This window comes from Cyprinus carpio, chromosome A7 (genome assembly GCF_018340385.1).
Source record: "Cyprinus carpio isolate SPL01 chromosome A7, ASM1834038v1, whole genome shotgun sequence".
NCBI lineage: Eukaryota > Metazoa > Chordata > Actinopteri > Cypriniformes > Cyprinidae > Cyprinus > Cyprinus carpio.
This window is the reverse complement of record NC_056578.1, coordinates 14,513,981-14,540,976: the sequence shown is the minus strand read 5'-3', so window position 1 is coordinate 14,540,976 and position 26,996 is coordinate 14,513,981. Positions and strand designations below refer to the sequence as shown.

General features: G+C 36.7%; 2 protein-coding genes across 4 annotated transcripts; one reads left to right on the top strand and one right to left on the bottom strand.

Moving 5' to 3' along the window:
* Positions 1-701: 701 nt before the first annotated feature.
* On the bottom strand, positions 702-16,050 carry LOC109093044 (non-lysosomal glucosylceramidase-like). Of its 2 annotated transcripts, none has more exons than XM_042759831.1 (17): positions 15,824-15,843; positions 12,402-12,652; positions 11,117-11,208; positions 10,922-11,037; positions 10,041-10,259; positions 9,565-9,804; positions 8,885-9,141; positions 7,241-7,366; positions 6,056-6,240; positions 5,073-5,177; positions 4,790-4,897; positions 4,403-4,554; positions 4,180-4,286; positions 3,864-4,006; positions 3,621-3,736; positions 2,514-2,705; positions 702-2,422 (listed from the first exon to the last, which is right to left on the bottom strand). In XM_042759831.1, exons 2-17 carry the CDS (start codon positions 12,590-12,592, stop codon positions 2,204-2,206), a joined length of 2,568 nt encoding a protein of 855 aa, XP_042615765.1. In that variant the 5' UTR covers positions 12,593-12,652; positions 15,824-15,843; the 3' UTR covers positions 702-2,203. The 2 variants fall into 2 exon arrangements, with proteins under 2 accessions (XP_042615765.1, XP_018962313.1); XM_019106768.2 differs by lacking the exon at positions 15,824-15,843 and adding an exon at positions 15,905-16,050 and having other exon boundaries at positions 704-2,422.
* A 552-nt stretch (positions 16,051-16,602) lies between these two features.
* LOC109093048 (RAB6A-GEF complex partner protein 2-like) lies at positions 16,603-22,088 on the top strand. Of its 2 annotated transcripts, none has more exons than XM_042759832.1 (9): positions 16,603-16,717; positions 17,732-17,847; positions 18,480-18,613; positions 19,406-19,489; positions 19,878-20,027; positions 20,286-20,432; positions 20,590-20,717; positions 21,127-21,304; positions 21,496-22,088. In XM_042759832.1, the coding sequence occupies exons 2-9, from the start codon at positions 17,732-17,734 to the stop codon at positions 21,717-21,719; spliced, it is 1,161 nt and encodes a 386-aa protein (XP_042615766.1). In that variant the 5' UTR covers positions 16,603-16,717; the 3' UTR covers positions 21,720-22,088. The 2 variants fall into 2 exon arrangements, with proteins under 2 accessions (XP_042615766.1, XP_018962319.1); XM_019106774.2 differs by lacking the exon at positions 16,603-16,717 and adding an exon at positions 16,911-17,258.
* The last annotated feature ends 4,908 nt before the right edge of the window (positions 22,089-26,996 follow it).

Below are 26,996 nucleotides of genomic sequence, written 5' to 3'. Positions count from 1 at the left end.
TTCACATATAGGAGAATTTCCATATTTTTGGGTTATATTTTGCAAGGTACCATAAATGCCCCTAATTTAGTTATGGCTGTAACTGTTTTGGAAGCAGATAACGGTAATAATGGGCACCTATTATCATAGTTCGGATGTACCATCTTCTCAGGTGCACTGTGATCTCATTTTCCATTTAGATCAATCTAAAAGCGGTTAACTTATCTTCGCGGGCCCGCAAGTAAAGGAACGCATCTTCAAGCCAAAGTGCGCGCAGTAGCACAGTGAAGTGTTTAGAGCTTATCTTTTTCATTTTCACGGTACGAATGTTCTTTGTGATTCATTCATCTCTGATACAGGATAGAACAGGAAAAGGATTGTGGTGATGCAGACAGTTTTCTTGGCTTAAGTGTCTCAGATTCACCCTGAATATTTCCCACCAAATTTAAAGGTGACATTATGCTTGTCCTGCTGGGATCACATGCATTTTACTAAATTTTTTACGCAAACCATGGAAGCCTTCCTGTAGTTTATCAACCCAGCTAACAGGGAACTTTGGCTAATGTTTTGGCAAGGTTATTCCAGTAACATTAATACAACATTTGTTCAAAATAATCTGATCTTTAGTAATGTTTTCAAAAAGTTAGCAAACAAAAACATTATTTATACATTGTACATGGAATGTTTTTTAGATATTCATCCAAAATTATTTAAATATTATTAATTCTTTCAGAATGTTCAGAGAACATTAAAAGGCAACATAAAATTTGCAGAATTATAACATTTAACAAACAATTTCATAACTTAATGGGAACATTAGCAAAACATTCTTAGACCAAATTTGTGTTAGTTGTAAATCCACCTATTATAGTAAATGCAGAAACTAAAAGATGTTTTTTTAATATTGCCGATGTATCGTTTCATGATTTTTGTTGTGCGACAGTTGTGATAGTTGCTCTGCCACTTTCTGACTAGCTGTGCTACAAGACCTTGCACAGTCTGGGAAGGCCTTCAATTAAATATCAGCACTCTCATATATTTTTAACAAGAGTGTTTAAAATAAGACTTAGCTCTGTATGGCCCAGCTCACCAAAAAATAAAAAAAAACGTGTGCACTTTAGATGCCTGTCTAGCACTCCAGAGAGATGAAGCACTCAAGACTATTGAAGCACACTACAGAGATCTGTGGAAACTGATGGAAACAGACTGAAAAGCTCAAGATAGACCTCTAGTGACTGATGCCCAAAACACCAGTAAAACCAATAATGCTTTTCTACACTGGTGTCATGAAAGCATGATTATGTCATGATAGTGATGGATTCCATGGTGTTTTTTTTTCTACTGAAGTGATCCACAATTTACTTGTGGATATCTGAACTTATTATAGGTGTTTATACTTCATATATTGCTGCTAGATGCACCCTAGGAATCATTAAATAGGGTGTACTCTAAGAATTATAGCTTTGGTTCCCAGTCTAGGCATCACATTTTTGATCCCAATCATAATTTGAAAATGAAAAATTTGACCAATCCTACAAGATTTCACAAGTTAGTTGGCCGAATAATGAATAGCACCCCTTGGACACAGTCTTAAGACTTATGAGCCTAGGATGTTTCTACACCTACAAAAGAAAAAAAGAATCTGATGGCAGTATACATTCATTCCAATTTACTTAATTATACGTTTATCTATTACAATCCTGTATAATAGTGTACAGTACTGACTTGTCAAAGCCTCAGATAGATGCTTTATGACACAAACAAGGACAAATATTTCTAAAAAAAAAAAAAAAAAAAAAGAGGGAGAGAGAGAACCAGTAGTTCTTTCTTCAAGTACTCACTAGGCCATTCCCATAATATAAATATACAGTGAAAATGATATAGAATCATGCTCTAACTACTTGATTCCCAAAGATCAATGACCCTACTCCCAATATCATAATGAACAGTCTGTCAGCTCACTGAAACCAAGCCTTTACACTCCCATTTGTAAAACTATGATTTACAGCTGCTTCGTAGAAGGACGGTGGAAAAGCTTAAGCATATTTTAAGAGGAAATGCCAATTTTACAAAATAATTGGAAATTAAGGTTCTGTGTGAACCAACAGCCCACGATGACATTGTATCCAAAATCCTTTTGCAGTCTTTTAAAACAAGGATTAAGAGGTCACTTCATAATGGAGGCTCGACAGTTTCCTTCAGCATATTTATATGGGGCTCCGGCTCAGCCCTGTCCCACATCTTTATCAGTGGTTTTGTTGTGGTTTGGTCGATTGTTTAGTGCAAGCTGCATTGCCCAGATGCTCAGAGGCCTCATATAAGCGAGAGAGCGGTAAATGCCTTTCTCACAGTATGCTTCAGGAGTCTGAAAGGCCATTCCCATTCGTTCCCATACAGCACGGTAACAGCCTTCCGCAGTGTGCATTCCCTCTTCTATCATGCCCTGGGAAAAAAAAGACAGTGGGATCTATTAGGAGTTAATTAAAAGAGTCATTTCACCTGGAACCTGGTGATATGATCTGAGGTTTGATTACCTCATGTATCATTGTAGCTGCTAATCCGTACACTACTCCCACCCACACCTCATCTGATTGGACACTGGAGTGGTCAGGCACACCCTCTGGCCTCATCCCATTCACCGCACCCATCTGCCCACCTGCAAAGCTCATAACGTTGAGGTCAAACACAGACTTCAGTGCACTACAGATTTTCTCCTTGGGAAAAGCCTGTATAGAAAAATTAATGAAGAAAAAGAATCCATGTTAGTTTCCATCCAGGATAGAACACTGACTCCCTCTGGAGTGTGAGTCACCCGTGTGAAAGCAATGTAACAGCATTGTTTTATTTATTTTTATTTGTAACACTTTACAGTAAGGTTTTATCCATTACCATTAGGTATCACAAACTAACAAAGAACAATACTTCTATAGCAATTCACATTCATTTCAATATAAATTTAAAAACATTTTTGCTTTTTTTGAAAGAAATTGATACTTTTATACAGCAAGGATGCATTAAATAGGTTAAAATGACAGTAAAAAATAAAATTATGCTACAAAAGACTGTTGTTTTTCAAATTATCTGCTCATCAAAGAATCCTGAAAAAGAACTGTATCTCTTCATCACACTTCATTAAGCAGCACAACCATTTCCAACTGTGATGATAGTAATAAATGTTTCTTGAACACCAAATCAGCATATTAGAATAATTTCTGAAAGGCCATGTAACACTGAAGACTGAATTAATGGTTGTTGAAGATTGAGCTTTGCCATCACATGAATAAGTAACATTTTATAAATATATTTATTTTAAATATATATCTGAAATGTAATAATATTTCACAGTATTACTATCTTACAGCATTTTTGGTCAATTTTTTTTTTTTAAATACAGTCTTAGTGAACATAAGAGATAAGGGTCTCTTAAGGATAAAATCGTACTTACCCCGAACTGTTGAACAGTAGTGTGAATTGTTATTTAATGTCACCTAATGCATTCATGTTAAGGCACTGATCTATATTTTAAAGTGTTATCATTATTTCTTATGTTAATGAAGCCATACAAAATTATTTATAAATGAACATTAAGTGATAAATATTCACCCAAATGTTGATCATATTAAAACATTTTTCAGACTGACCTGGTAGTCATCTTCTCCAAGTCCAGATGCCCTGAGAAACCACTGGCCTGCACACTGGTCCGACATTACACTGTTAGACAGGCTCCGTCCACTGCTGTCGTAGTTGTAGTATTTGCCTATTAGAAGAAGAAAGTGACTTCACAGTTTGAAAAATTAATGCATTAAATCGAATGTGCTTGTTGAATGGTGGTTGTTGAAATCAGTGTGGTTGTTTTTTGGCACTGTGTGTATGCTTACACTCACCATTCCACAGGAGTTTGTCAAAGGCTGCTCTTCCTCTCTCCAAAATATCTGTGTAGCGTTGATAAACAGACTCGCAGTTCAGCACACGTGCCATTTTACACATCATGCACACTGACGCCAGCCACAGACCACCACAGTAAGCACTGGAAGACCAGAAACACAGAGATGTTGCTACTCAAGAAGTCATTATACAGGACTTTAATATACAAATTTAACATAAAATCATAAAAATGTAAAATAAAAAAATTGGTATATTCTAAGAAATTTGTATATATATATAAATTATTTTCAGATAAATAAAATTCTGAGTGCCAACCTGGGTCCTGTCACCTTCCATCCATCATAAGTCTGGTCTGCATATCCAGAATTTTCTATCAGCCCATCACCATCCTTATCAAATTTCAACTCCGCTTCCATAACGGTCTAAATAAGCCAGAACATCAGATAATTGAGTAATGTGTCTTAAGTCCCTTCACATTTGCATATACAAGGGATATAATTTTACACAAAATACTAAAATATAATACAGAAAAAGTCACCTGGCATATGGGCCACATGTCCTTCAGATACTGCTCATCCTGTGTCAGGTAATAGTCTCGGTACACCTGCAGCACAAACTTCAAGTTCAGATCCTTCCAGTCAGCTGTATCATGGATCATGTATGCATTGGCACGAACCCATGGCTCATCATCTGTTTGAGATCAAAGAGTAGGTTTTATTGACATATTAACAGAATGAGGTGAATCAGTTTGAAAAGTGCTTCTCAAAATTTAACATTATGCTAAAATCTCATTTTCTTCCACAAGAAAAAATATGGGGTTCAAGATGATGACAATTTCCATTTTAGGTGAACTCTCTTTCTATAACTATTCTATTTGAACATGTTGCAGGCGTGAATTCATGGTATCCTATTATGCACAACTCACCAGGGTCTCCGAGGTCATGAGGTACAACTCCCCGGGTCTTGACTGGTGAGCACTGGCCATTCATTAGATTTAACCTCTCTGTAGGGTCATGCTGAACCACACTACCAGCTGAATATAAGAGAGAGAGAGAGAGATAAAGAGTATAATTAAACAAACAGAGAATGCAAAACAGTATGAGAAAGTATCAGCAAATGAATTTAAAACAAAAATAAAATATCAAAAATAAATAATTAGTAATGAATTTAAATACTGTCTTCAATGTTCAACTAGACGCTTAGCTCACCAATATCATACTGCACACTCAGAGCCAGCTTGGGCCAGAGCATGATGAGAGCGAATGAAGCATAGAAGTGTACATCATATGTGTTATACATCCTGTACTCCTGACCTGGAGTGAGAGACACAGAATTTAATTATCACTCAGGTTTAAACTTAAACGAACATTTAGATTATAATGAAATGAGATCTAAAGTGTGATTTTAACCTTAAACTAAAACTATTCAAATTCATTTTCAGTACTTGAAATAAAAGTGAAATTAAATAAAATACAAATATTAGAAGAAAAATTTAAAGTTATTTTTTTTTTTAAATGTTGCCTTGGCAGCTAACAGAAATAAACAAATTTCAGTTTAAGTACTAAAATGACTCAAAGTGATATAAAATAAATTAAAACTTTTTAGAAATAAAAAAACTGATAAAAATCACATAACTAAATTATTAAAACATAAACTAAAATTAAAACTGAAATACAAAAATAAAAGCAAATTCCAAAAATTAATGAACACTACAACAGTATATAAATAGTACTAAAATAACACTGATTAGAACTTTGCAGCGAACAGATTTACTCTCAGTAATGTTCAGTTAATAAACTGAAATAAAATAAAATATAAATATTAGAAGACAAATGCAAAATTAAAAAATTAGAATATGTTGCCTTGGCAACTAACAGAAATAAACTACTTTTAGTTTAAATATTGAATTAGTATTAAATATTAAAATTACAAAGTAATATAAAATTAAAACTTTATAGAACTAAAAAAACTAAATTAATAAAATTAAAATAAAATTACTAAAACATAAACTAAAATTAAAACTGAAAATGCACAAATAAAAGCTCATTCAAAACATTATATAAATATAATTTTTCGGCATGTTTTTTAGACATGGCATGTATATTAATTATATACCCAAATCAAATGTTATAAACCTTTTCTAAATAAATCCTAAACTTAGTTTACATGTTAAGTTAATGTTGAATGTTACCCTCTAGGTAAGCGAATCGGCCATACTCCTTGAGAACTTCAGGCTGGGCTGGAAGCCCTCCATCCTCAGAACGAAGCCCACCACTGATGTCAGCGTCCTCTGGAAGCTCCACCCACACAGTTCCACCATCCACAACGAAGTACAGCTCATTAAACAGAGCGGACTTATACCAAGCCGGAAGAGACCTAGAACAACACAGTGTTCAAGTCTACCGGTAATGAAACATACACAGAATAGATGCTGAAATACATCAAGTGAACATTTATTTCACACAATATTTCATAATATTAAAATAACAACAACAACTACAGAAAACGTGGTTTGTCCAATGATGAAGCTGTCAGTAAGAAAAAAAAAATTGACAATTTTGCCAAGCTGACAATGGAGCAACTGAAAAGAATAGCTGCCTTATGCTGAAACAATAGGTGGACACCTAAAATTAGTGCATTGCATGTGACTGGGCTAATACCACTCAAAACACACACAATTCATTCTGTATTTAGTGCACTCAACAACAGGAAGGGGATCATTAAAACAAAATGAGTTATAGGGCTACTCTTGTCTATGAACATAATGGATAAATCCATGATTCCTGTTCATTTAAATAAGTAGTCGAATCAATTTACAGGAAGGACGACTGCTTGCTTACACATAGTCTTTTGGATGAATAACTATGGAGATAGAATTGTTGCATAATTCCAAATTAATAGATTATGATCCACAAATGAATGTAAAGAGATTAACAAAAATGAAACATATTGACAAATAAATAGAATGAGATCCACAAATAAATTAGAGATTCACAAACACGAATTAAATTCACAAATAATTAGAATGAGATTTTTACACAAATATATTTTTATGTCACAAACACAACTTTGCCTGGCATTCATTTGTGAATTGGGTCTTGTGCAGTTGTAGATTGCTCCCTGTATATTTGTGGATCACTGCCCACATTTGTACACAATTCACAAATGCGTGGACTCCAACCCCACCGTCTACTCAAGCCAATCAGATAACAGCCACACTTCACTGACCAATCGTAGCACGTTCTCGCTATAACTAATCAATCTCCATAAATAAAAGTCACAAAAATCAGCCACAGACAACTTGATTAACCGATAGGACAGTCTGTCGTGCCCTCAAGTTTGATATTTTTCATGGGAAAATGACATTTCTTTTTACCCGTCCTGTAGAATCGGCCTCTGCCACTCATCAATGCTCTCCTCCCATTTACTGTAGTGTGTGAGCGCGTAGTGAGACAGAGACGGGGCAGCATCTCCTTTTGTGCCATAATAACGTGTGTATCTCCTGAAACAAACACCACACAAACAATGTTATTATTTCATAGCATCAAAGGATATTATCTCATCATTTCAAATGCAATTATATAGTCTATAAACAAAACAAAGCATTAATATCTTCATATAACAGTTAAGCACATTTCCCCCAGTTCCCATTAATGTAATGCAGTAAAGTCTAGTTCTCATTAACGTAATGCAAACTAAAATAATGACATTTTTTAATTTGTAGTATTTATGCATCACTGTCTCCTGGATTTTCTGAGATTAAACAAATTAGCATTGCTGCTCTAATATGAATATGTAAGAGGCGCAAACTTTATGACTGTTGATGAGTCCCTTCCTATCATGAAGCTTGTAAATAGTATTTTTTTATACATTGCAGCCACACCACTTCCTTTTAAAAAATCTTATGAAATTGCATGAAAGCACTATTTCCTATTGAAACAGGAAGTATGGCAAGACATACCAAATTGTTTGTCTCTTTTTTAAGCCCTTAGTTCCTTTTAAGCCCTTAGTTATTAGTTATTATAATTATTCAAAATTAATATTTTTCTCAGTTATGAAAACAACTGTAAATCAATAATGAATGTATCTGTTAACAGTCTTTTTTTTTGGTCAGCATTTGGGACTATGAAGGGACATACACTATTGTTCAAAAGCTTGGAGTCAATAAATTTTGTTCATATTTTTGAATTAAGTCGCTTATGCTGCATTTGAAACGGTAATATAGTGAAATATTCTTCCAGTTTAACATTTCACAATTTTATGTTTTAATATATTTTACACTATAATTAACTCCTGTGATGGCAAAGCTGAATTTTTAGCATCATTACTCCAGGCTTCAGTGTCACATGATCCTTCAGAAATCATTCTAATATGCTGATGTGATGCTCATATTACTATCAGTGTTGAAAACAGTTGTGCTGCTTAAGGTTTTTGTAGAAACTAAATTTTTTCCATGATTCTTTGATGAACAGAAAGTTCAAAAGAACAGCATTTATCAGAAATAGTATTTAATGCATCTTGCTGAATAAATGTATTCATTCCTTTAATAAGAAAAGCACTTCTGAACAGTAGTGTATATAGATTAAAAGACATGTTTTACATACATACTAAAGAAAACAAAGACGAGTGTAACCTGATCCATAATGTGTATAAAGAGAATGAAAAAAAGATTAGACAAAAGAACAAATAAAGATTTTAATATATTATTTTTTTTTGAATTTTTGAAATATCTATACATCATGGTATAATTCATCTGGATTCACTGAACCGAGACAAATCTCCCCTGCACAGCTTTTCATGCTGTTCGCATTAAAAATACAACTGTTCACTTCTGTGGAAACAGGCCAAAATATTGATGGTTCATGTTGCTCTACACAGATTTTTGTCCAATCAAATGCCCTCTAGAGTGAGAATGTCCCTCCCACTAACAACCAACCAGCAAGTATCAAATCATGATGTATTTATAATCTCTATGAAAGAAAGGGCTTGTTCATTTGTCCTATTCTGCATATTCACATACCTGACATATATTCTCTCTCTGGAACCAAATGTGATTTTAGGCATATCCCAGGCCAAACTGAACTCCACACTGTTGTGACTGTTAGCAGGCACCGAGCAGCTCACAGCCAGAGCTGCCGCCACTTCCTCCCCTTTCTCTGTGGGTGGGCTGGAGTCCTTAGGCGAGTCGAGTCGTCCATCAGTCATGAGGTCACTCCACAGAGCACTACAGGTTCCCTTCGGGCTGAACGCCGTCTGGTGACTGATCTCTTGGCCAGACTAAAATGAAGTGAAACTTTAAATAAAGAGAGGAAGAACAACAGCTCTATCTCAAATCCTAGTGAGCTGTCTACCTAGACAGATTTAAAAAATTTCCTCAGACAAAAAAAAAAGCATTTTGGATCTTTAGTCAACAGTTTAAGCTGTCTTTAAAGTCTTGTTTCTCAAGAAAATATTTGAGATGCATTATGTGATATTAGCTGTATCTTTGCATAGTTTAATGTTCTGAACCACAGCAATCAGTCACCCTTATAATGCTCTTATTTGCACAGAGAAACAGGAGCTCTCACAGTACAGCGGTGTGATGGTAGAACCAGTTTGACTGAGTGGTTTTTGTCAGTGCAGTGTGCGCTCCTCCTAACAGAGGAGTATTTTTCATGAATTTACTACAGGCAAAACCTGCTGTTTCAATATTTACTTTACCTTTTCTCTTGCAGCTATGCACAGAGTGTAAGGGTTGACAGGTGTCTGGTGATGTAGTAACACCCCAGACACAGATTCTCCGTCTTTTTCAAGGTGAAATGGTTCATTCCAGTGGCCCCCACTCTTATCGTCTTTATGGCCCGTCCCATTAACCATCGTGAACATGATGGAAACATCAAGTGCATAATCATTCTTATTCTCAATGTCCCACACAAACACAGCCACTGGAAGACTGGAGTCCTGAAAAAGAGAAAAGGATGAATTTAAAACTGCAAGTATTTACATGCAGGTACACTACTGTTCAAAAGTGGAGAGATTTCTAATGTTTTTTAAATAAGTCTTTTAAGCTCACCAAGATTGCATACAGTAAAAACAGTAGTATTTTGAAATATTGGTACAATTTTAAATAACTTTTCACTGTTTTAATATACTTTAAAATCCAATTTATTCATGTGATGGCAAAGTCAACTTGTCACCTTGTAGTCATGAGGAATGACAGGTGACACCTGCCTACAGGTGAGAGTGACATTCTGGCCAGGCAGGTGGTAGACGGTCCAGGCTCGTGGGTACAGAGCATGGTAAAAGGCGTATTCACCACAATAACCCCAGTTCCAACCCTGGAGAGTCGGGGGTCGCTCCATAGACAGCACCTGCTGATATATTGTCTGACCCCCCCTACGCAGACACACTGTAAACTAGGAGATAGAGGGGATTAAAACAGACTTAAACTAGGTCAGGGGGAGATCTGAACACTTGCATATATAACAACACACACTTGCCCATAACTGTGTTAATATACATACATACAGTCTAATTGAGTTACTAATTTGTCAAAGTGAGTCACAAAGATACTAAACACTACCGTTCAAATGTTTGGGGTTGTAATATATTTTTAAATGGTTTTGAAAGAAATCTTACAAAGGCTGCATTTATTTGATTAAAGAAAAATACTTTAAAACTGTAACAATTTAAAAGAACTGTTTTATATTTTAATATATTAATAAAATCTGATTTATTCCAGTAATGGCAAAGCTGAATTTTCAGCATCATTACTCCAGTCTCCAGTGTCACATTATCCTTCAGAAATCATTCTAATATGCTGATTTGCTGCTCAAAAGCATTATTATCAGTGTTGAAAACAATTGTGATGCTTAATATTTTGGTGGAAACTGTGACACATATTTTAATTATTTAATTTAGATTATTTGTCGAATAGAAATTTCAAAAGAATTTAATGTGACCTTGCTGAATAAAAGTAATAATTTATTTAAGAAAACAAATCTTACTGACCCAAAATTTCTGAACAGTAATATGGATTTCTTTTTAGGAATTTTATTGGATCACAGCAGTTCTTTACCTGGTTAGCAATAACAGATTTGTAGTGGTACATTCCAGGATTCAGTTGCCACCGGCAGAAATCGCCCCTCCATCCACGCGTGATACTGCCTCCGCCAATGCCACCAAGAGGAGCACCTGCACAAAATGTGTCCTCTGTCACACTGGGTCATTTAAAGAGTTCTGCTTTGATGTTTCTGTTTGTCTTTGCACTTACCATAAATCTGTCTTAGTGGTAAAGCCCCAAACATATCAATAAAAGGAGCCTTCTTCTCAACCTGGGTCTTTCCGTACCACCATCTCAGATACCTGCTCAGACAAAGCAAGGAGGAATTCACTAAACTGACTTTCTTTCGGCCATACACAGAAATAGACTTGAAATGGTACTGATGAACAGTGAGGATGGGTAACTGAGAGTTGTGATCAATATACTGGCATGTATCTATGTGCACAACTCACACTTTTTGACTTCTTAAATTGGTGTTTATAGTTTCACAACAACGATAGTTATAATAATGAACCTCTATTTCACATATAAATACTACATTTCCCTTTAGTCACTCTCAAAGCACTCCATCCGACTCATTCTGTCTCACTCATCATCCTCGCTATAATGCACACGCAGCTGTTTTCAGTCTTGCTGCTCTCAGCACAAGAGCGCCTAGAAACAGAGACTGATTCACACAAACACAAAAGGGCAGATGGCATTATGTAAAAGCTGGGAACTAGATAAAAATCCCTTTTTTTCCTGACATGTCGTTATGGATCGATCACTTGGCAAGTTGTTTACTTTGTATTAAAGGAAAATTAATAAAACAGTTATTACAAAAATATTTCTCACATTAAAAAAAGTGCAACTTTCACCAACTATGGAGGGTATCGATTCATGACTGCGTATAGATGCTAGTCATGGTTCTATGCTGTATGCTAGTGAGTAATCAGTCAAGTGTGGTGAAGGTTGAGCAACATGAATACAGTTTTCACATACACACCAGAGGACTGATTGTGTAAATGGGAACATACAATAAAGATTTATAAAACTCATGACAGTTGTTGTCCAAGTCCAATCCAAGTAAAAACACTTGCTACACAAGCCTGCAGCATGCCTGCAGGTAACTCACAAATGATCCATGTGCTCAGATTTCTGGTTTAACTAGTGTGTAAGATGCAGTAAACACAATGAGCTGTCCTTTTTGATGAAGAAGTAACCATGAAACACTGGTTGACTAAATGAAGCTGCTAAGAACCAAGCGGAAAAGCGTTTAGCAGAAGAAGGGAATGAAGACATGTTCGTCTGTGGTCAAAATATAACCACTGAACAATATTTCCTGTTCTCGTTTCAACCGTACATTGGTAAAGAGCAAAACACCACTGAGATGTGTAGAATGGTCCATTTCGGCAGCTTTTGATGCAAACAAATTTTATTCTTTAGTAACTGCGTTTGCTGTAGATGACGTGAGGACCGATAAATGAATGACCAAGTGAATCAAGTGTAAACATACCTGACCCCTAAAGAAATATGCTCGATCATGTTGGGCAATGAGACATCTCTGGCTTGAAATGGTTTCCGCTTCTCTTTGAACTCGTGTGCCAGACATATCCGCCAGCCGTCTTTGGGGACACCAAATCCTGTTTCTGTAGACACATACCGGCTCATCAGCTCAGCCAGAGACGTGCTGTCATTTAAATCCATAGTAGAGCTGCTGGATCACCAGTCCAAGCCAAAACTGTAAAAATCTGCTCCTTAAATCCTCTGAAAAAAAAAATATTTTCTTTGTTTTAAGGCTAAATCAACAGATCACCTTAATGACACATGGTTTGAAAAATGACATCTTGCTTACTGTGTTGTGCAAGTAAGAGTTGAGATCACATATAGGGGTCGACCGATTATCGGCGCCGATATTAAGCATTTTTATTGTTATCGGCATCGGCCATTTTCAAAACCGATTTGCCGATAAAACCATTTTATTTTGAAATGCGCGATCTGGCACTGATCCAGCCACCTCAGTCAGAGCGCACCGCTCTGTGGCCTAGACTAAGCCCCGCCCACATCGTCCGTCTGATTTGTTGGGAGTCACGAGCCTGGCCAATCAATACGGCTGGCGCGGCTGGAAAATGTTCCGCTCTCACACCGAAAGCACAGGAGCTGCTTCAGTGATCATCATCACACATCAATAAATCTCTCGAAGGTAAGAATGCAGTAAACGTTCCTGAAGTTGCAATAAATCACTACACTGAAGTTGCAAAACACCTAAATATAATCGATTTATGATGACAAGCCCCGTTCAGTTATTATACTGTGAATTCCCGGTCAATGTCCGTCATTGCAGTGATATGCTTTAACGGATCATCACATCAGTGCTGAGATAGTGAAACTAAAACCTACTTCCCTCACCATTCGGCCAACTTAACGTTATATTGTGAATAGATTATCAACACGAATTAATTCACTCACGTCTGCTGCGGGTTTTTTTTTTTGTGTTGTTCACATAGCTTCACTGAACAGCGTCCTTTCCGTTAGGGCTCTTAGTCAAAAAAATTGCGCATATTTGGAAAAATATTGCTTTATTCTAACATGATTGCAAAATAATTTATCATACAGATTCAGAATTACCATTATGCAATTTTGAAGAGCTGAAAGGGCATCAAGCGCGAGCTCTGACGCCCTGACGTGACGCGAGCTCCCTATTCCTGATTTAGTTATCTCCGCGGCCGCGCTCTCTCATTTGACTAATAACCAGGATGGGGGTTATGGTCTATGCATCCCTGCCTCTGCTGAATAACTTTTATCCCCGGTGGGGATAAAAACATCATGCAAACCCGCTCTGACGTCCAGATCTGAATCAAATGATTCGCGATACGCGATCCGATTGAAGCGCATCGAAACAGTGAATCATTTTGCGACGCAATGGTTTAACTGATTCGGAGTTTCAAAAAGCTCCGTTGTGTTCTTTGCTCGCTTTCTCGATGTAATTTGTTGTTTGAATAACCGTGGACATTAAATCATTACAATTAATAGGCCTAACGTAGGCTTACAATGTTTTTATTAAACTGAGAAATACAATTTCCGTCGTATTAAAAACATTTCATAAACTTTTTCAAAAGCATCCCCCCCTCTGTTTATTTCACAAATCGCACCCTGCTAATAACCCTATGCTAATAACGTAAATTGTCAATAATCTCACATTGCACGTTTCTGGATGACGCTGTCCTGTATACTTCCTAGTTTGTATCGCCGTGATAAACAGTCTAAAAAAAACAAAAACAAAAAAACACTATTACAATATGGGTTGTGTGTGATTTTAATGCAATTCTGGGTTGCAAATAAAATGCTAAATATAACACACACACACACACACACATACATATATATATATATATATAGAGAGAGAGAGAGAGAGAGATTACATTTATTTTCCATTAGTTGTTCATTTGTTGCTGTTTAAATTTGCTTTAAGTTTTACTTTGTTTATAGGATGCTGCTGATGGATGCAAGTTTTACTTAGTTTACAGAATGCTGCTGATGGATGCTCCCAGCACTTTTTATGTTTGTTGTTATTATTAAAATTAATGTTGTTATTATGAACAGTTCTAAGAATTAAAGATGTGTTAAAATAATTTAAAGAGAGTCTTTGTCAGAGGCCTTTTTATTCTTAATTTTGACATTAATTTTCATTTTTACACTAGACACATATCGGTTCAAAATATCGGTTATCGGTCTCCTTGATCTGTAATAATCGGTATCGGCATCGGCCCTGAAAAATGCATATCGGTCGATCCCTAATCACATACTGTATCTTATCTGCGTGCATGGGCAGGTAATCTACATACGAACACAAAGTTCACCTGCCACCAGGGTGACAGAGTTCAGTTGTCAGCAACAACCACAGGCTGGAGATGCAGCCTGATCCTTTAAATAACAATAGCTTGCCCTTTCCTTCACTTCACCCCTGGTCCAGGCAAATCTAACCTATCATTTTTCTGTATGGTAGAATTCATTTGGCCAAACAAATAAGATATCTGTACATCCCCAGCCTACACTCTTAAAAATAAAGGTGCTTCACGATGCAATAGAAGAACCTTTTTGTCTAAACGGTTCCATAAGGACCCTTTAACATCTGAAGAACCTTCCTGTTCGACAAAAGGTTCTTTGTAACGAAAGAAGGTTCTTCAGATTATAAAAAGGTAAGAAATAGATGGTTCTTTAAAAAACCTTTGACTGAATGATTCTTTGTGGAAAGAAAGATGGTTCCTCTATGGCATCGCTTGAAGAACCTTTTGAAGCACCTTTATTTTTAATTAAGAGTGTATCTCACATCAACAGGTCTTGATATTTTTGACTGCACTTAATCTAATGTCCTGAAATTCAATATATTTGCACTGAAATAAAACAACAGAATAATAACAATAAAAATAATTTAAATAAACAACAACAAAAATATATTTCGCTCTGTCGAATACTACATCCATGATTTCCTTCTTATTTTTTTAACCCTGTTTCCATTCTAGTGTCGTTTTCTGTTTCCAATCCATTTGTTTTCATATTATATTTAATATGTAAATATAAATATATATATATTATATATATATATATATATATATATATATATAATTTATAAATCACACTTTATTTAGACATGCCCCAAACATTGATCCGTTCTGCAAAAAAAAAAAAAAAAAAAAAAATGCAAACTCACATGCAGCGCATAATAACAATAATAATAATTCTATAGAAATTAGTAAACCTAACCTCTCAGACAGACGATCATCATTGTTAAAAGTCAAACACTTTTGCTGTATTTTTGCCTTAAATAAGTAATACTTCAAATTCCGCACTATTTTGAAAAATACAGCACCAATAAAGAATCGGTAAGACACATCTAATTATAGACATGATGTAATAATATCCAATATGCGTCTGCACCCTTTCTCATCGCCACACTCTAAACGTCTGGATGCTTGTTCATTCCACGCAGTCCATCAGAGGAGTGTTTATCTCTCTTACCCTTGCCTCCAGCACCACTCTGGGGTCTGTGTGTCAGTGGCGAGAGATGCGCTTGTTTTGAAGCTCTACAGCATGACTGTCAGCAGAGCCATCCGGTGTCCCTGTCTGTGCCCGCGGATACACCTTGTTGCAGTTGGATCTTGGGAGTGAACAGCCAAAGCTAAATCTTAAAAACGAAAAGCATGCATACAGCATTTATACAAATCCTTAAGTAAAGAACACATTGTCTTATGCAGAAGAGCAGATCGCGATCGCTTGATGATCTATTTCGCACTGACAGAGCAGTTCAGTCGGGCCTTGTGTTGGCGTATACCAATGATCTCACTGTCGGGGAAGCATCGTACAAAAGAGGGTCGTCGTTTCAGTATTTTCCAAAGAAACACAAACCCTTTTCTCTATCTATGTTATCTTATAAGCCACCTCTTGGCTATTTAAACTGTTATACGTTACACTTTCCCTAAATATTGTCTTCTCAGGAAACCATACCACCCCCGTTGTGGTTTTGGATGGGACTTTTACGTCACTTTTGCCACGGAGCCAATGATCGTGTTTACTCGTTTATTCAAATCGGTTCTTTTGAACAGCTCATTTTAAAGAATCATTTCATTAGCGATTCAGTCATTCGTGTCGTGAATGCTGCTTACCTGGTAGTGCTTTAGTCTAAACTTTACTAAGTAAAGTAAAAACACATATTGCTGTTTATTACGTTTTTCGATTGACATTTTTAAAATCTTTGTTAGTCATTGTTTTTAACGATGCCATTTTTGTTAAAATGTGAAAAATATTATTTTCTGCCGAGAACTATACATAAATGTAAGTATCTCTTAATGTAAATGCAAATTAGGTTATCTAAACTTGCTTTTGGAATTATAATTAGTTTAAGAAGTTTTTACTAGTACCAGCTTCTGAGCTCTCGGTCATTTGGACTGGTTGAGCGAACAAATCGTTTAAACAAGTGAAGATCTTGAACCGATTCATTGAAACGAATTGACTCATAAGAATGATTCGTTCACAAATTGGACGTCGCTATACCGGAGTTAGGAAAAAGAGATGACGTCTTGTACTTTCCCATGATGTATTTTACTGAGTAAATCAAAATAATAGGCACAACGAAGTTTTTTCTCAAGTCTAGTTCCATGTCATGGACGCGTTTGTTTTTGTATTTATGAATGTAACTTGAACAGCGTTTGGAAAAACTCAGGGAAACCTTATTATGGCCAAGAAAAGTCTCCGGTTGTTTTGTTTTTAAGTAGCTGGAGCGTCGCCGGTCTACACTTTTCCTTTAACTTCTGTGGTCAGGAATACGAAGTAGAAAAAAAATCGACGAGAAGAAAATAAAAGAAACAACTTCGAGGTATCGTAAAGAGAACAAATAAAAGAACGTCAAGACTTCCTGCTGCATATATAGTAAACATTCGTCGTTGTCAAGCTGTATGATGCCAGCTCAACGTAGATATTAGCTGCTCTGTAGCTACTGTTCAACTTCGCACATATCTTCCTGTCAGAGGCAGATTAATTAGGAGAGGATAGGTTCAATATCTGTGCCAATGCTTAAGAGAATAAGAATATGTTCAAATATAAATTTGAAAATAAGAAAACTAAGATAATCTCGACAGTGCATGACCTACTCTTTACCCTGCTAATACATCTTAAATCAGTTTGAGCTGGTTTGCTGGTCTTAGCTAGTGTCCTAGTTTGAAAAAAAAATCCCCTCTAAAACCCAAACAAACCTACCTGTCCAGGCTGGGAGCCCAGAAATACCATATATATATATATCTATCTCAACATTAAGTAAATGATGTGCATGTAACCTCTCTGTTTTCTCAGATGATTGAGGTGGTGGCATCAATGGCACGAGGGCCTGTGTTTTTGGCTGGGGAAGCTTTAGAGTGTCTTATAACCTTCACAAACCCTATGTCACATCTGTCTACATCTGCCAGCAGGTAAAGAACACTGTAATCAGCATAAACAAATTGACAGGGTTCCTTTTTGTCCTCTACACACACACACACACACACACACACACACACACACACATATATATAATATATATGTATATGTGTGTGTGTGATACCCTGGACCACAAAACCAGTCTTAAGTCGCTGGGGTATATTTGTAGCAATAGCCAAAAATACATTGCATGGATCAAAATTACAGATTTTTTCTTTTGTGCCAAAAATCATTAGGATATTAAGTAAAGATCATGTTCCATGAAGATATTTAGTTAATTTCCTACTGTAAATATATAAAATACTAATTTTTGATTAGTAATATGTATTGCTAAGAACTTCATTTGCACAACTTTAAAGGTGATTTTCTCAGTATTTAGTTTTTTTGCACCCTCAGATTCCAGATTTTCATATATTTGTATCTCAGCCAATTATTGTCCTATCCTAACAAGCCCTACATCAGTGAACAGCGTATTTATTAAGCTTTCAGATTATGTATAAATCTCAGTTTTGATAAATTGACACTGGTTTTGTGGTCCAGGGTCACATATATGTATGTATGTGTATATGTGTGTGTGTGTGTGTGCTGTCAGTCCTGATTGATTGAGTTTGTTCATCTTCCACAGTGAGATGTTGGCCTGGGCCAGTGCTCAGATCCACTGCCAGGTCCATGCCAGTGAGAATCGTGTGGCTCTACCCGCTCAGGGCACCAAGCAGGACGTCCAAGCTGAGAGCGACACTGTACTGATACCAAGCAGAGGTGAAGCAGTTTATCTCTAGTTTTACTAGTTTTGCTTAACTTGTAATCAAAGGCATTTTTTTTCATAACATCCATATCTAAAATGTTGGAATTAGACAGTGGTTTGTGTGTCAAGTCACCTTTGTTTATATATAGCATTTTATCCAACAGAGATTGTTTCAAAGCAGCTTCACAGTATTAAGCAGGAAAAAACAGAATCAGTGATGCAAACTTCTTCAAATGAGACTCAAATCTAAATTCTTCTGTAAAGAACCTCTAACAAGTCAGTAGAATTATTATTCCTCTCCAGTCAGTTCAGTGCTGATGCAGAACACAACAACAGTGGGGAAATGCTGAACAGAAATGATTGCAAATTTTGGCAGTTTTTGGCAGAAAATGCTGCACTAAATGTTCAGGTTGTAGAAACTGGAATTATTTCTACTGATGAGGATGCTGTGCTTGCAAAATACACAATAATGCAATATTCAAATAACCTTCTACATTAAAATATTTAAAGCGTAGTTAATTGGGGAAAATGCAAAGTTTAACGAGTTCCAAATCAGAGTCAATGACATTAGTTAGAAACCCTATAAATTTCAGAAAACAGCTGATGATGGCTGACCAAGCACTTGAAGAGTATAAGCTAAATACTTTGAGTCTATCTGAAAGTGTGCTTGTGATGAGGATTAGATGGCAGGTACGGTTCATTTCAGCTCTATGTAATCTCAGATTTATCATCAGGAAACCGCTTGATTTTGGACCAGGGAGTTAGAGGAGAGATTTCATGATTTCTCTTCTTCTTCATTGATCCAGGTGAACGAGGGCAGTGTGTGCTGGACACGCCACCTAAGATCTTGTTCTGTGACCTTCGTTTGGATCCTGGAGAGAGCAAGACCTGTAAGAAGCTGAATATAAACCAGACACAGATTCAGTCACATATAGCCTTTGGGCTAAATTACCCATTACATTTTCTTTGGATAAGTGCTTATTTTATATAAATTATTAATCTCTCACAACATTATTAATAAGAAGTGAACCCCTTAATCAGTTCAGAAAAAAGCTAATTCCTCATGTCCCAGATAATGTTGATATGCCACTGAAAACTGGTTCATGGCACAAATCTAACAGTCAGCTGGCCAAAGCTCAGCTGTTCAGTCATGTAATTGCACATTATGCTGGGCTAATGTCATTCTGAGCAACCGAAGACAGCCACACATGTAAAACAGATCTCTGCTAGGTTTTTTCAACTGAGACTACACCTAAATAATGTTTTCCCTTTATTCAGATTCTTATAGTGAGGTTGTGCCAACTGATGGTCCGCCCAGTTTCCGAGGTCAGGCAGTGAAATACGTGTACAAGCTCACGATTGGCTGCCAGCGAGTCAACTCACCAATCAAGTTACTGCGAGTCCCTTTTAGAGTTCTAGTGCTTCATGGTAGGTTGCACAGATGGTTTGTATATGGTGTCCCTTTTAGCCTTGTCCATGCAAAGCAGAAGTAAATTTTCAGCAAGTTGCATTAGAGATGCATAAATCATTTTCCACACACTTTTTTATTTCTACACCTAAAGAAAAGTGCAATCTTTTTAGAAATAGAGTGAATACTTTGTGGTTGTTGAATAAATTAACCTTGTGTGACAAATATGCCTGTGAATAGATTGTGCCTCCACAGTGTAAGAAAATACTCTTTTGCAGGCATGCCAGAGCCTCCGTTCCCACGGGACGAGGAAGTGGCTCCCTCAAACCCTTTCCTGGAGGAAGAGGAAGGAAGCAGGAGAGATACAAGATCGCTAGAAAGAGCTCTGGACATGCTAATGATCACCACCTCACGACGATGCCCATGTGCGTGAGTGAGTGAATGTGGGTGGGTGAGTGATTGTGGGAAGGCTTGTGTCTTTGAAAGAACGTGTATTTGTCATTCATCCATCTCTTATCATGTTGTGGTCCTCAGCTCAGATTTGAATTCTGTGTCAACTGTGAAGATGCTTTTCCTTCACAGATATGTTCAACATCACAAACATGCGGGGAAAGGTGGCTAAGTTCTGCATCTTTAAGACTGTGTACAGGCTCGGGGAAGATATTATTGGCACCTTCACATTCTCAGAAGGGGACATTCCATGTTTACAGGTATAGTGTACATTACAGGTCAAAAGTTTGGGGTCGGTATGACCTTTTCACTCCAGTCTTCAGTGTCAGATTGATCCTTCAGAAATCATTCGAATATGCTGATTTAATGCTCAAGAAAATTTTCTTATTATTAATTAATTTTGAAAATAGTTGAAAGCAGAAAATAACAACACTGCTTATTATTTTTGTGAAAGCTAATAATTTTTTTTCAGAATTTTTAATGAATATAAAGCTCAAAAGAACAGCATTTATTTTAAATAAAATTCAAATAAATGTGAAATGCAAATGCAATAGTCTTTACTGTCACTTCTGATATCCTTGCTGAATAAAAGTATTAATATAAAAAAAAAACTTATAGATGTTTGAAGAAACGCTCCAGGAATGTTCATGTGTATTTATATCTGCTCAGTATTCAGTAAGTCTACAAAGTGAGGAGGAGGTCCAAGAGCAGTACCAGAGATGTCCCGGCCAGGCTGTCAGTGTCACTGGTCATGGCCGACATCTAGAGTCCTGCTTGCACACAGCCTCCAGCCATTTCTCTCTCCCTGTACCCCTTAATGTCACGCCAGGATTCACCACGGATATAGGTTAGAAATCCTTCACTCAAAAAAAAAGTATCATGTTACATAATTCAGCTTTGGTTGATTTATTGGTCTATTTCTGCTTCAGCCTGAACCTGGAGTTTTAAATCTGTTATATCATACATATGTGAGTAAAGAAAATAAATAAGCACTGAAAAGGCAACATTCTCATTCAGAGTTTTTATTCTCTTCCCCAGTGATGTTAAGATGGCGTCTGCATTTTGAGTTCGTAACAGCGCGGGAGCCAGTGGAGGCACCAGTGGTTCTGCAGAATCAGTCAGAAGTCACAGTATGGACTGGGGCAGAGCATGTGGATGTGGACACCTTCAGTTGGGACCTTCCAATCAAAGTGCTTCCCACAAATCCCACGCTGGCTTCATATGTTTCCCAGTTCACAGGGACAAACAGCATCAACATTTGAGTTGTGCTGGGAGATCGTAAAACTAAAAAGTTATTGTTGTTGTGAGATGTCTTGTTAGCAGTCTGTATTTTGAATTCAAAGGTAGCTTATATTTGGAGTTGTTTTATTGTTTTTTTTTTTATCTTTTGCCGTGCAATGAGATGATAAATCTTTATTTAAGCTACTTTACATTTCAGCCTTGACCAACAGACTGCTTTACCTACTGTAATGCAAAGATTTCTGTATTTATTGCCTATATTTCATTTGTATGCTCCAGACTATAATGACAAATGGTTTCTATTGTATTTCAGTTTTCTATTACAAGCTATTTTGTACCATTTCTCTATATGCAAACCATAACTGAATAAAACTGTTACTGAGTTATTGTCAGCTGGTGGTTTGTTGAATTATTTTTTACATTTTTTATTCAGTGTTTCTCAAACTGAAGTTACAATATGTCCTGTATTTCTGCTGTAATTAAACAGAAACTGAGTATTGATAGATTAATAAATATATAGGTTTATAATATGCTTATAAACATAAACCACGATCGTTTCTTGGAGTATTAAGAACTGTGTGTTCTTCAATAAAAACAATATTGGGGAAAAATAAATGTTGTTTCGGTTTCATCTTGATTTTGTGTTTTTTTTTCGCGTTTTTAATAATTTCATTTCTAATAATCATTTGTTAATTTGAATACTTTTAAGTCATCCTGTGGCACTCTTTAAATTAGCACCATGCACAACATTTATCAAATCAAAATATTGGTTTTGAAGAGTTTTTTTTGTTGTTGCAACTATTTAATGGGGAATACACTTTTAATTTTGCTATCAGAGTTTAAAAATATCTTGGCTATTGAGGGAATGACAATAACAGGCCATACAGTACTTATATTTAGTGTTATAGTGATGTGATAATAACATGGTAGAATAAGCACAAATGAATATACCCAATACACAACATTCCATACCAATAAACAGAACCTCTCACTCCAATACATTGTTCAAACACATGACTTAAAAGAATGCTTTGCTCCCCTACATTCTATAGATGTCAAACCACTTCCAATCTTACTTTAAACTGAACACTTAAATGGTAATGGTTATGTTTTGAGAATACAGTTGCTATGCGAGTAATATCCCATCTCATATAATAGTGAGACAGATGTTAGCTGACAGGCAGGTGATTTGTGGTTTGAAGGCTTCCTCCATGCAAAACTTATAGTTTCATGTTAAGTGCTCCATGTCTTGGATCAACATTATTCTCTTCTCCAGGAATGCAGGGCAGGCGAGGATCAGAGGTCATCACCAGTCTGACCTGGCAGGTCAGAGATTCAACTTGAACTTCACACCAGGGAGGAAAGTCCACAGGCCGATGCACCCTGTAATTGAGTGATTCATTGAAATTCAAATCAAAATGAACTACTTTCCACAGCAACAAGTAAAAAACAGCTGAATAGTACACTCCTCAAAATAAAAGTCCTAAAAGGGGATTTTCACTGCAATGCCATAGAAGAACCATTTTTTGTTCCCCATAAAAAAACTTTCAGTGAACAGTTCTTAAAGGAACTATTTTGTGAGAAGAACATTTTAATAATCTAAAGAAGTTTTTTACACTATAAAGAACCTTTTGTGCAATGGAATAGTTCTATGTTTTTGTTTTTTTTTAAAGCTTCTTCATGGAACCATCACTGACAATCAAAAACCTTTATTTTTAAGAGTGTACTTTTGATCAGACATAAAAAATCTCAAGTTTCTCATAGGTTCTTTTATTTATTATCCAATAGAGAAATGAATGGGAGATGTTATGGTTCTTACGTTTCGCAGCATCCCACTCCCATAGGGTGCAGGCAGGTGCACTGCACACAGCCCTGCTCCATCCAGCTCTCTCCCATAGAGTACTGCTTCCCATCATACTCACACAGAGCTGTGAAGAGAGACATCAAACACACTGAAGATCAACCTCCTCACGTCTTGAGAGTGCCTGATCCACAAGTGCACTCTGAATAAAACTAATTTAGTGTGAATATCATGATATGGGACACCTGGTCTCACCTTGGGAGTTGAAGTGGCACTGCATTGGTGCTGCTGAACATGTCATCAACAACAAAGAGGCCATGAAGATCATCACTGCGCCATATCTCACCTTGGGATCCATCTCAGTAGTTTGATCGCCCTCTGAATCGTTCTCTCCTCTTTCGCACCTCCATTTATACCCCTTGCGTTCATGGGATGGGTGTGAGGAGTGGTTTACCCCTACCTGAGGTGTGTTTCTGGGGTGGGGGCAGGCTAGTTAGGCTGTTTGAGGGGGGTGTGCAGAGGAAAAAGCTGTGGCTTGGCACCACTTGCTTTTTCTCTCCGGTGATTACCATTCTCCGCTCCACTGGGCATGACTTTGAAAAACTATAGAAATTCTGACACATCCTGAGATGACTAAGAGAGGTGGAGAAGAGAGCTAGAGAGCAAGAGAGAGCAAAAAGTTGACGTGAGGCAGCATGCAGAACAAATATGGATAAACACAAATTGCCAATTAAAGATAACAGCCCACATTTAAAAAAAAAAAAAATATATATATACAAAAAAGGCCCAATTTTATCTAATTTGATAATGCTGAGTTCAAAAATATAAAACTTTCCATCATGTCCAATTTTTTGGACATGATGGAAAAGTTGACGTGAGGCAGCATGCAGAACAAATATGGATAACACGAGTTGCCAATTAAAGATAACACCCCTACATTTAAATATATATATATATATATATACAAAAAAGGCCCAATTTTATCTAATTTGATAATGCTGATTTCTATCATGTCCAATTTTTTTTTTTCACAAAATAAGAATGAATTTATATATTTATATATACATAAACGCACACACAGACACACACCGTAGGCTTTATTCCAGTTATTAATATAACAAAAGCTGTCAGTTTTTATTGTACTGAAAATGTATAATTTAACTTACAATATTGCAAAGGAGTGGAAAAAATATGTTCAAATACTCCATGTGATATCAAAGAATTAACCTAAACACAAGTTTAGAAATAAATACTTTTTCCCCCACAAAATCTGTAATTTTGTCACTTTTTTGGATGTAGTAAAACACCCACAGGTGTAACAGAAAACATCTGGCACATGTTTGCATTTTCCCTGAATAATTCTAATAATTTTGCCTTAATTTCATAATTTTGCAATCTGGATTAGGCACAAATGAATGTCAGAACTGTTCATTTATCACCTTCAGAATCATTCATATATGTGAAAATCGGCTAAGGACTGAACAAATCGTTGTAACCGGGCTCAATGGAAGATAGAAATCTTGTCTTTGTGGCAGGTTTTTGGTGATTAAGGTATAATACAAGACTTCTTACAAATGGTTGTCAGAATCGAAAATGTTAAAATGCTAAAACAAAATGCCACTGAGCAAAACAGGCACTAATTTTGGAATCAGCACCCCGAAATTAGTTACAAACAAGTGTTGGATTTTATTCAATTTCAATTGATTGGGTAACTTCCTCACCTCAGATGCATGCTAAGGATGGTCAACGGGTGGTTCTCAACATCACTAAATGGTTTCTAGGTGATCTTCAAACATACAAAAACAGGCATCCATCACAACTGTAGTCCTCAGGTTGCCATGACCCTTCTCTGCTTCTTTTGACTGAGCTCATGCTGATGATGTCATGGCCGTGGTGACCTCACGTGGGTCTGGTCCAGCTGAAGATGTTCATGAGCAGGAGGAAGCTCATAAAGACAGAATTGGACTTTTATTGCACAACCGCTGCAGGTGTGTGTGTGTGTGTGTTTATGACCAGAGAAGATGAAGATGTAATATTTCTGAACAGTTTTTTTGTTATTGGGGAAGGATCCTCAGTAGGTGTCAAGTACGAGGGATTAGGCTTTGAGCGGATGCCACGAAGGTAACGTTCTTTGAGCCAGAACCAAACATTACATACTCGTTCACGCATTAGTTCATCTCTCGTCATCTTTGCTATCAAGATGGAAATAATTGCGATAGAAGAAACAGGCATTTTCCAACGAGGCCCTGGGGTACCACAAAGTCTCTCTGTAGGATTCATGCCTGTGTCACCCCACAGTAGTCTGAAAGGTGTTGAAAGCTCCTCCCTGTGTACTGCATGTTGTACTACTGCTGTATGGCTCTGACTAGCGCCTCAGTTTGGACAAAGTGACTCACAGTCTCTTTTCTGCTCTGGTCGTGCATTCTGACCATGTTCCCCTCTGGTTGAACGTAAGAACTGGTGTCATATTTAAAAATTTCCACCTCATAGGACATGATTTGTGTCCAATAGGAATTGAAAATTTGCCAAAATGCCATTGGGAAGTAGTTCTTATTTCTTGGTAGTCAATTAATCTTTGGTTATTGTTGTTAAATGGTAGAAGTAACTAAACGTGCTGTTATGAATAAGTCTATTCAAAAGGTGCACTTGATTTTTGGCAGCACATTTCCTGATTTAATGGTAAACCTTACTGTAGGTAAGCTATGCCACTGTTTCCCAACTTATGTCTTATGTAGCCATCTGTAATGCTATTCTAGGAAAATAAGATTATTTGCCCAGAACAGAATCCTGGGAAACAGAAATATGAAAAGACAGAAGTACGAACAAGATGTTTTACGTGTCTTCCACAAAACAGACAAAACATATACAATATTACACATAATCAGCAGTTACAACACAACAGAGTACAGTTTGAGTTTACGATGAATTTAAACTGCCCATTTTATCAAAAACAGAAATAAATTCAGATTGATCATATCTGCAAATACCTAATCTATCATATGAACAATTATTGATAGGTCATAAACAATTCCTGAATATAAAAGTTCAGGCCTGCTGAGGTCAAGGCAGTTGGAAACTTCATCATCCCAAGAGTGCAGCTGCCCTTTGGCTTCAACTCGAAGGAATGTGGCTTTAAACTTGAGAGCAAGGAAGCAGAGCCCCCTCTGTGAGTGTTCAGAACACATGAGGGGTGGCAATGAGCCTTATCCTCTTTAACAGCTCTTGAGTCCCGAGTGGAGGATGTAATGGACTGTGGTCCTCTTCTGTTGTGCAGTCTGACTCACCACCATTTATTATATAACCACACACTAATGTGCAGGGGGGACCCAAGTTTGCACTAAAATTTAGGATACGAGTGTTCGAATGGCAAGCTGTCAGCGAATGTAAATTAAAAGCAAGAACAGCTTATTTTCTCAATCATATTATTGACTTGGTACTTTTTCTGCCCTCACAAATGTGTGAAGAGACATGACATTTTTAGGAGGTACAACATATTTTG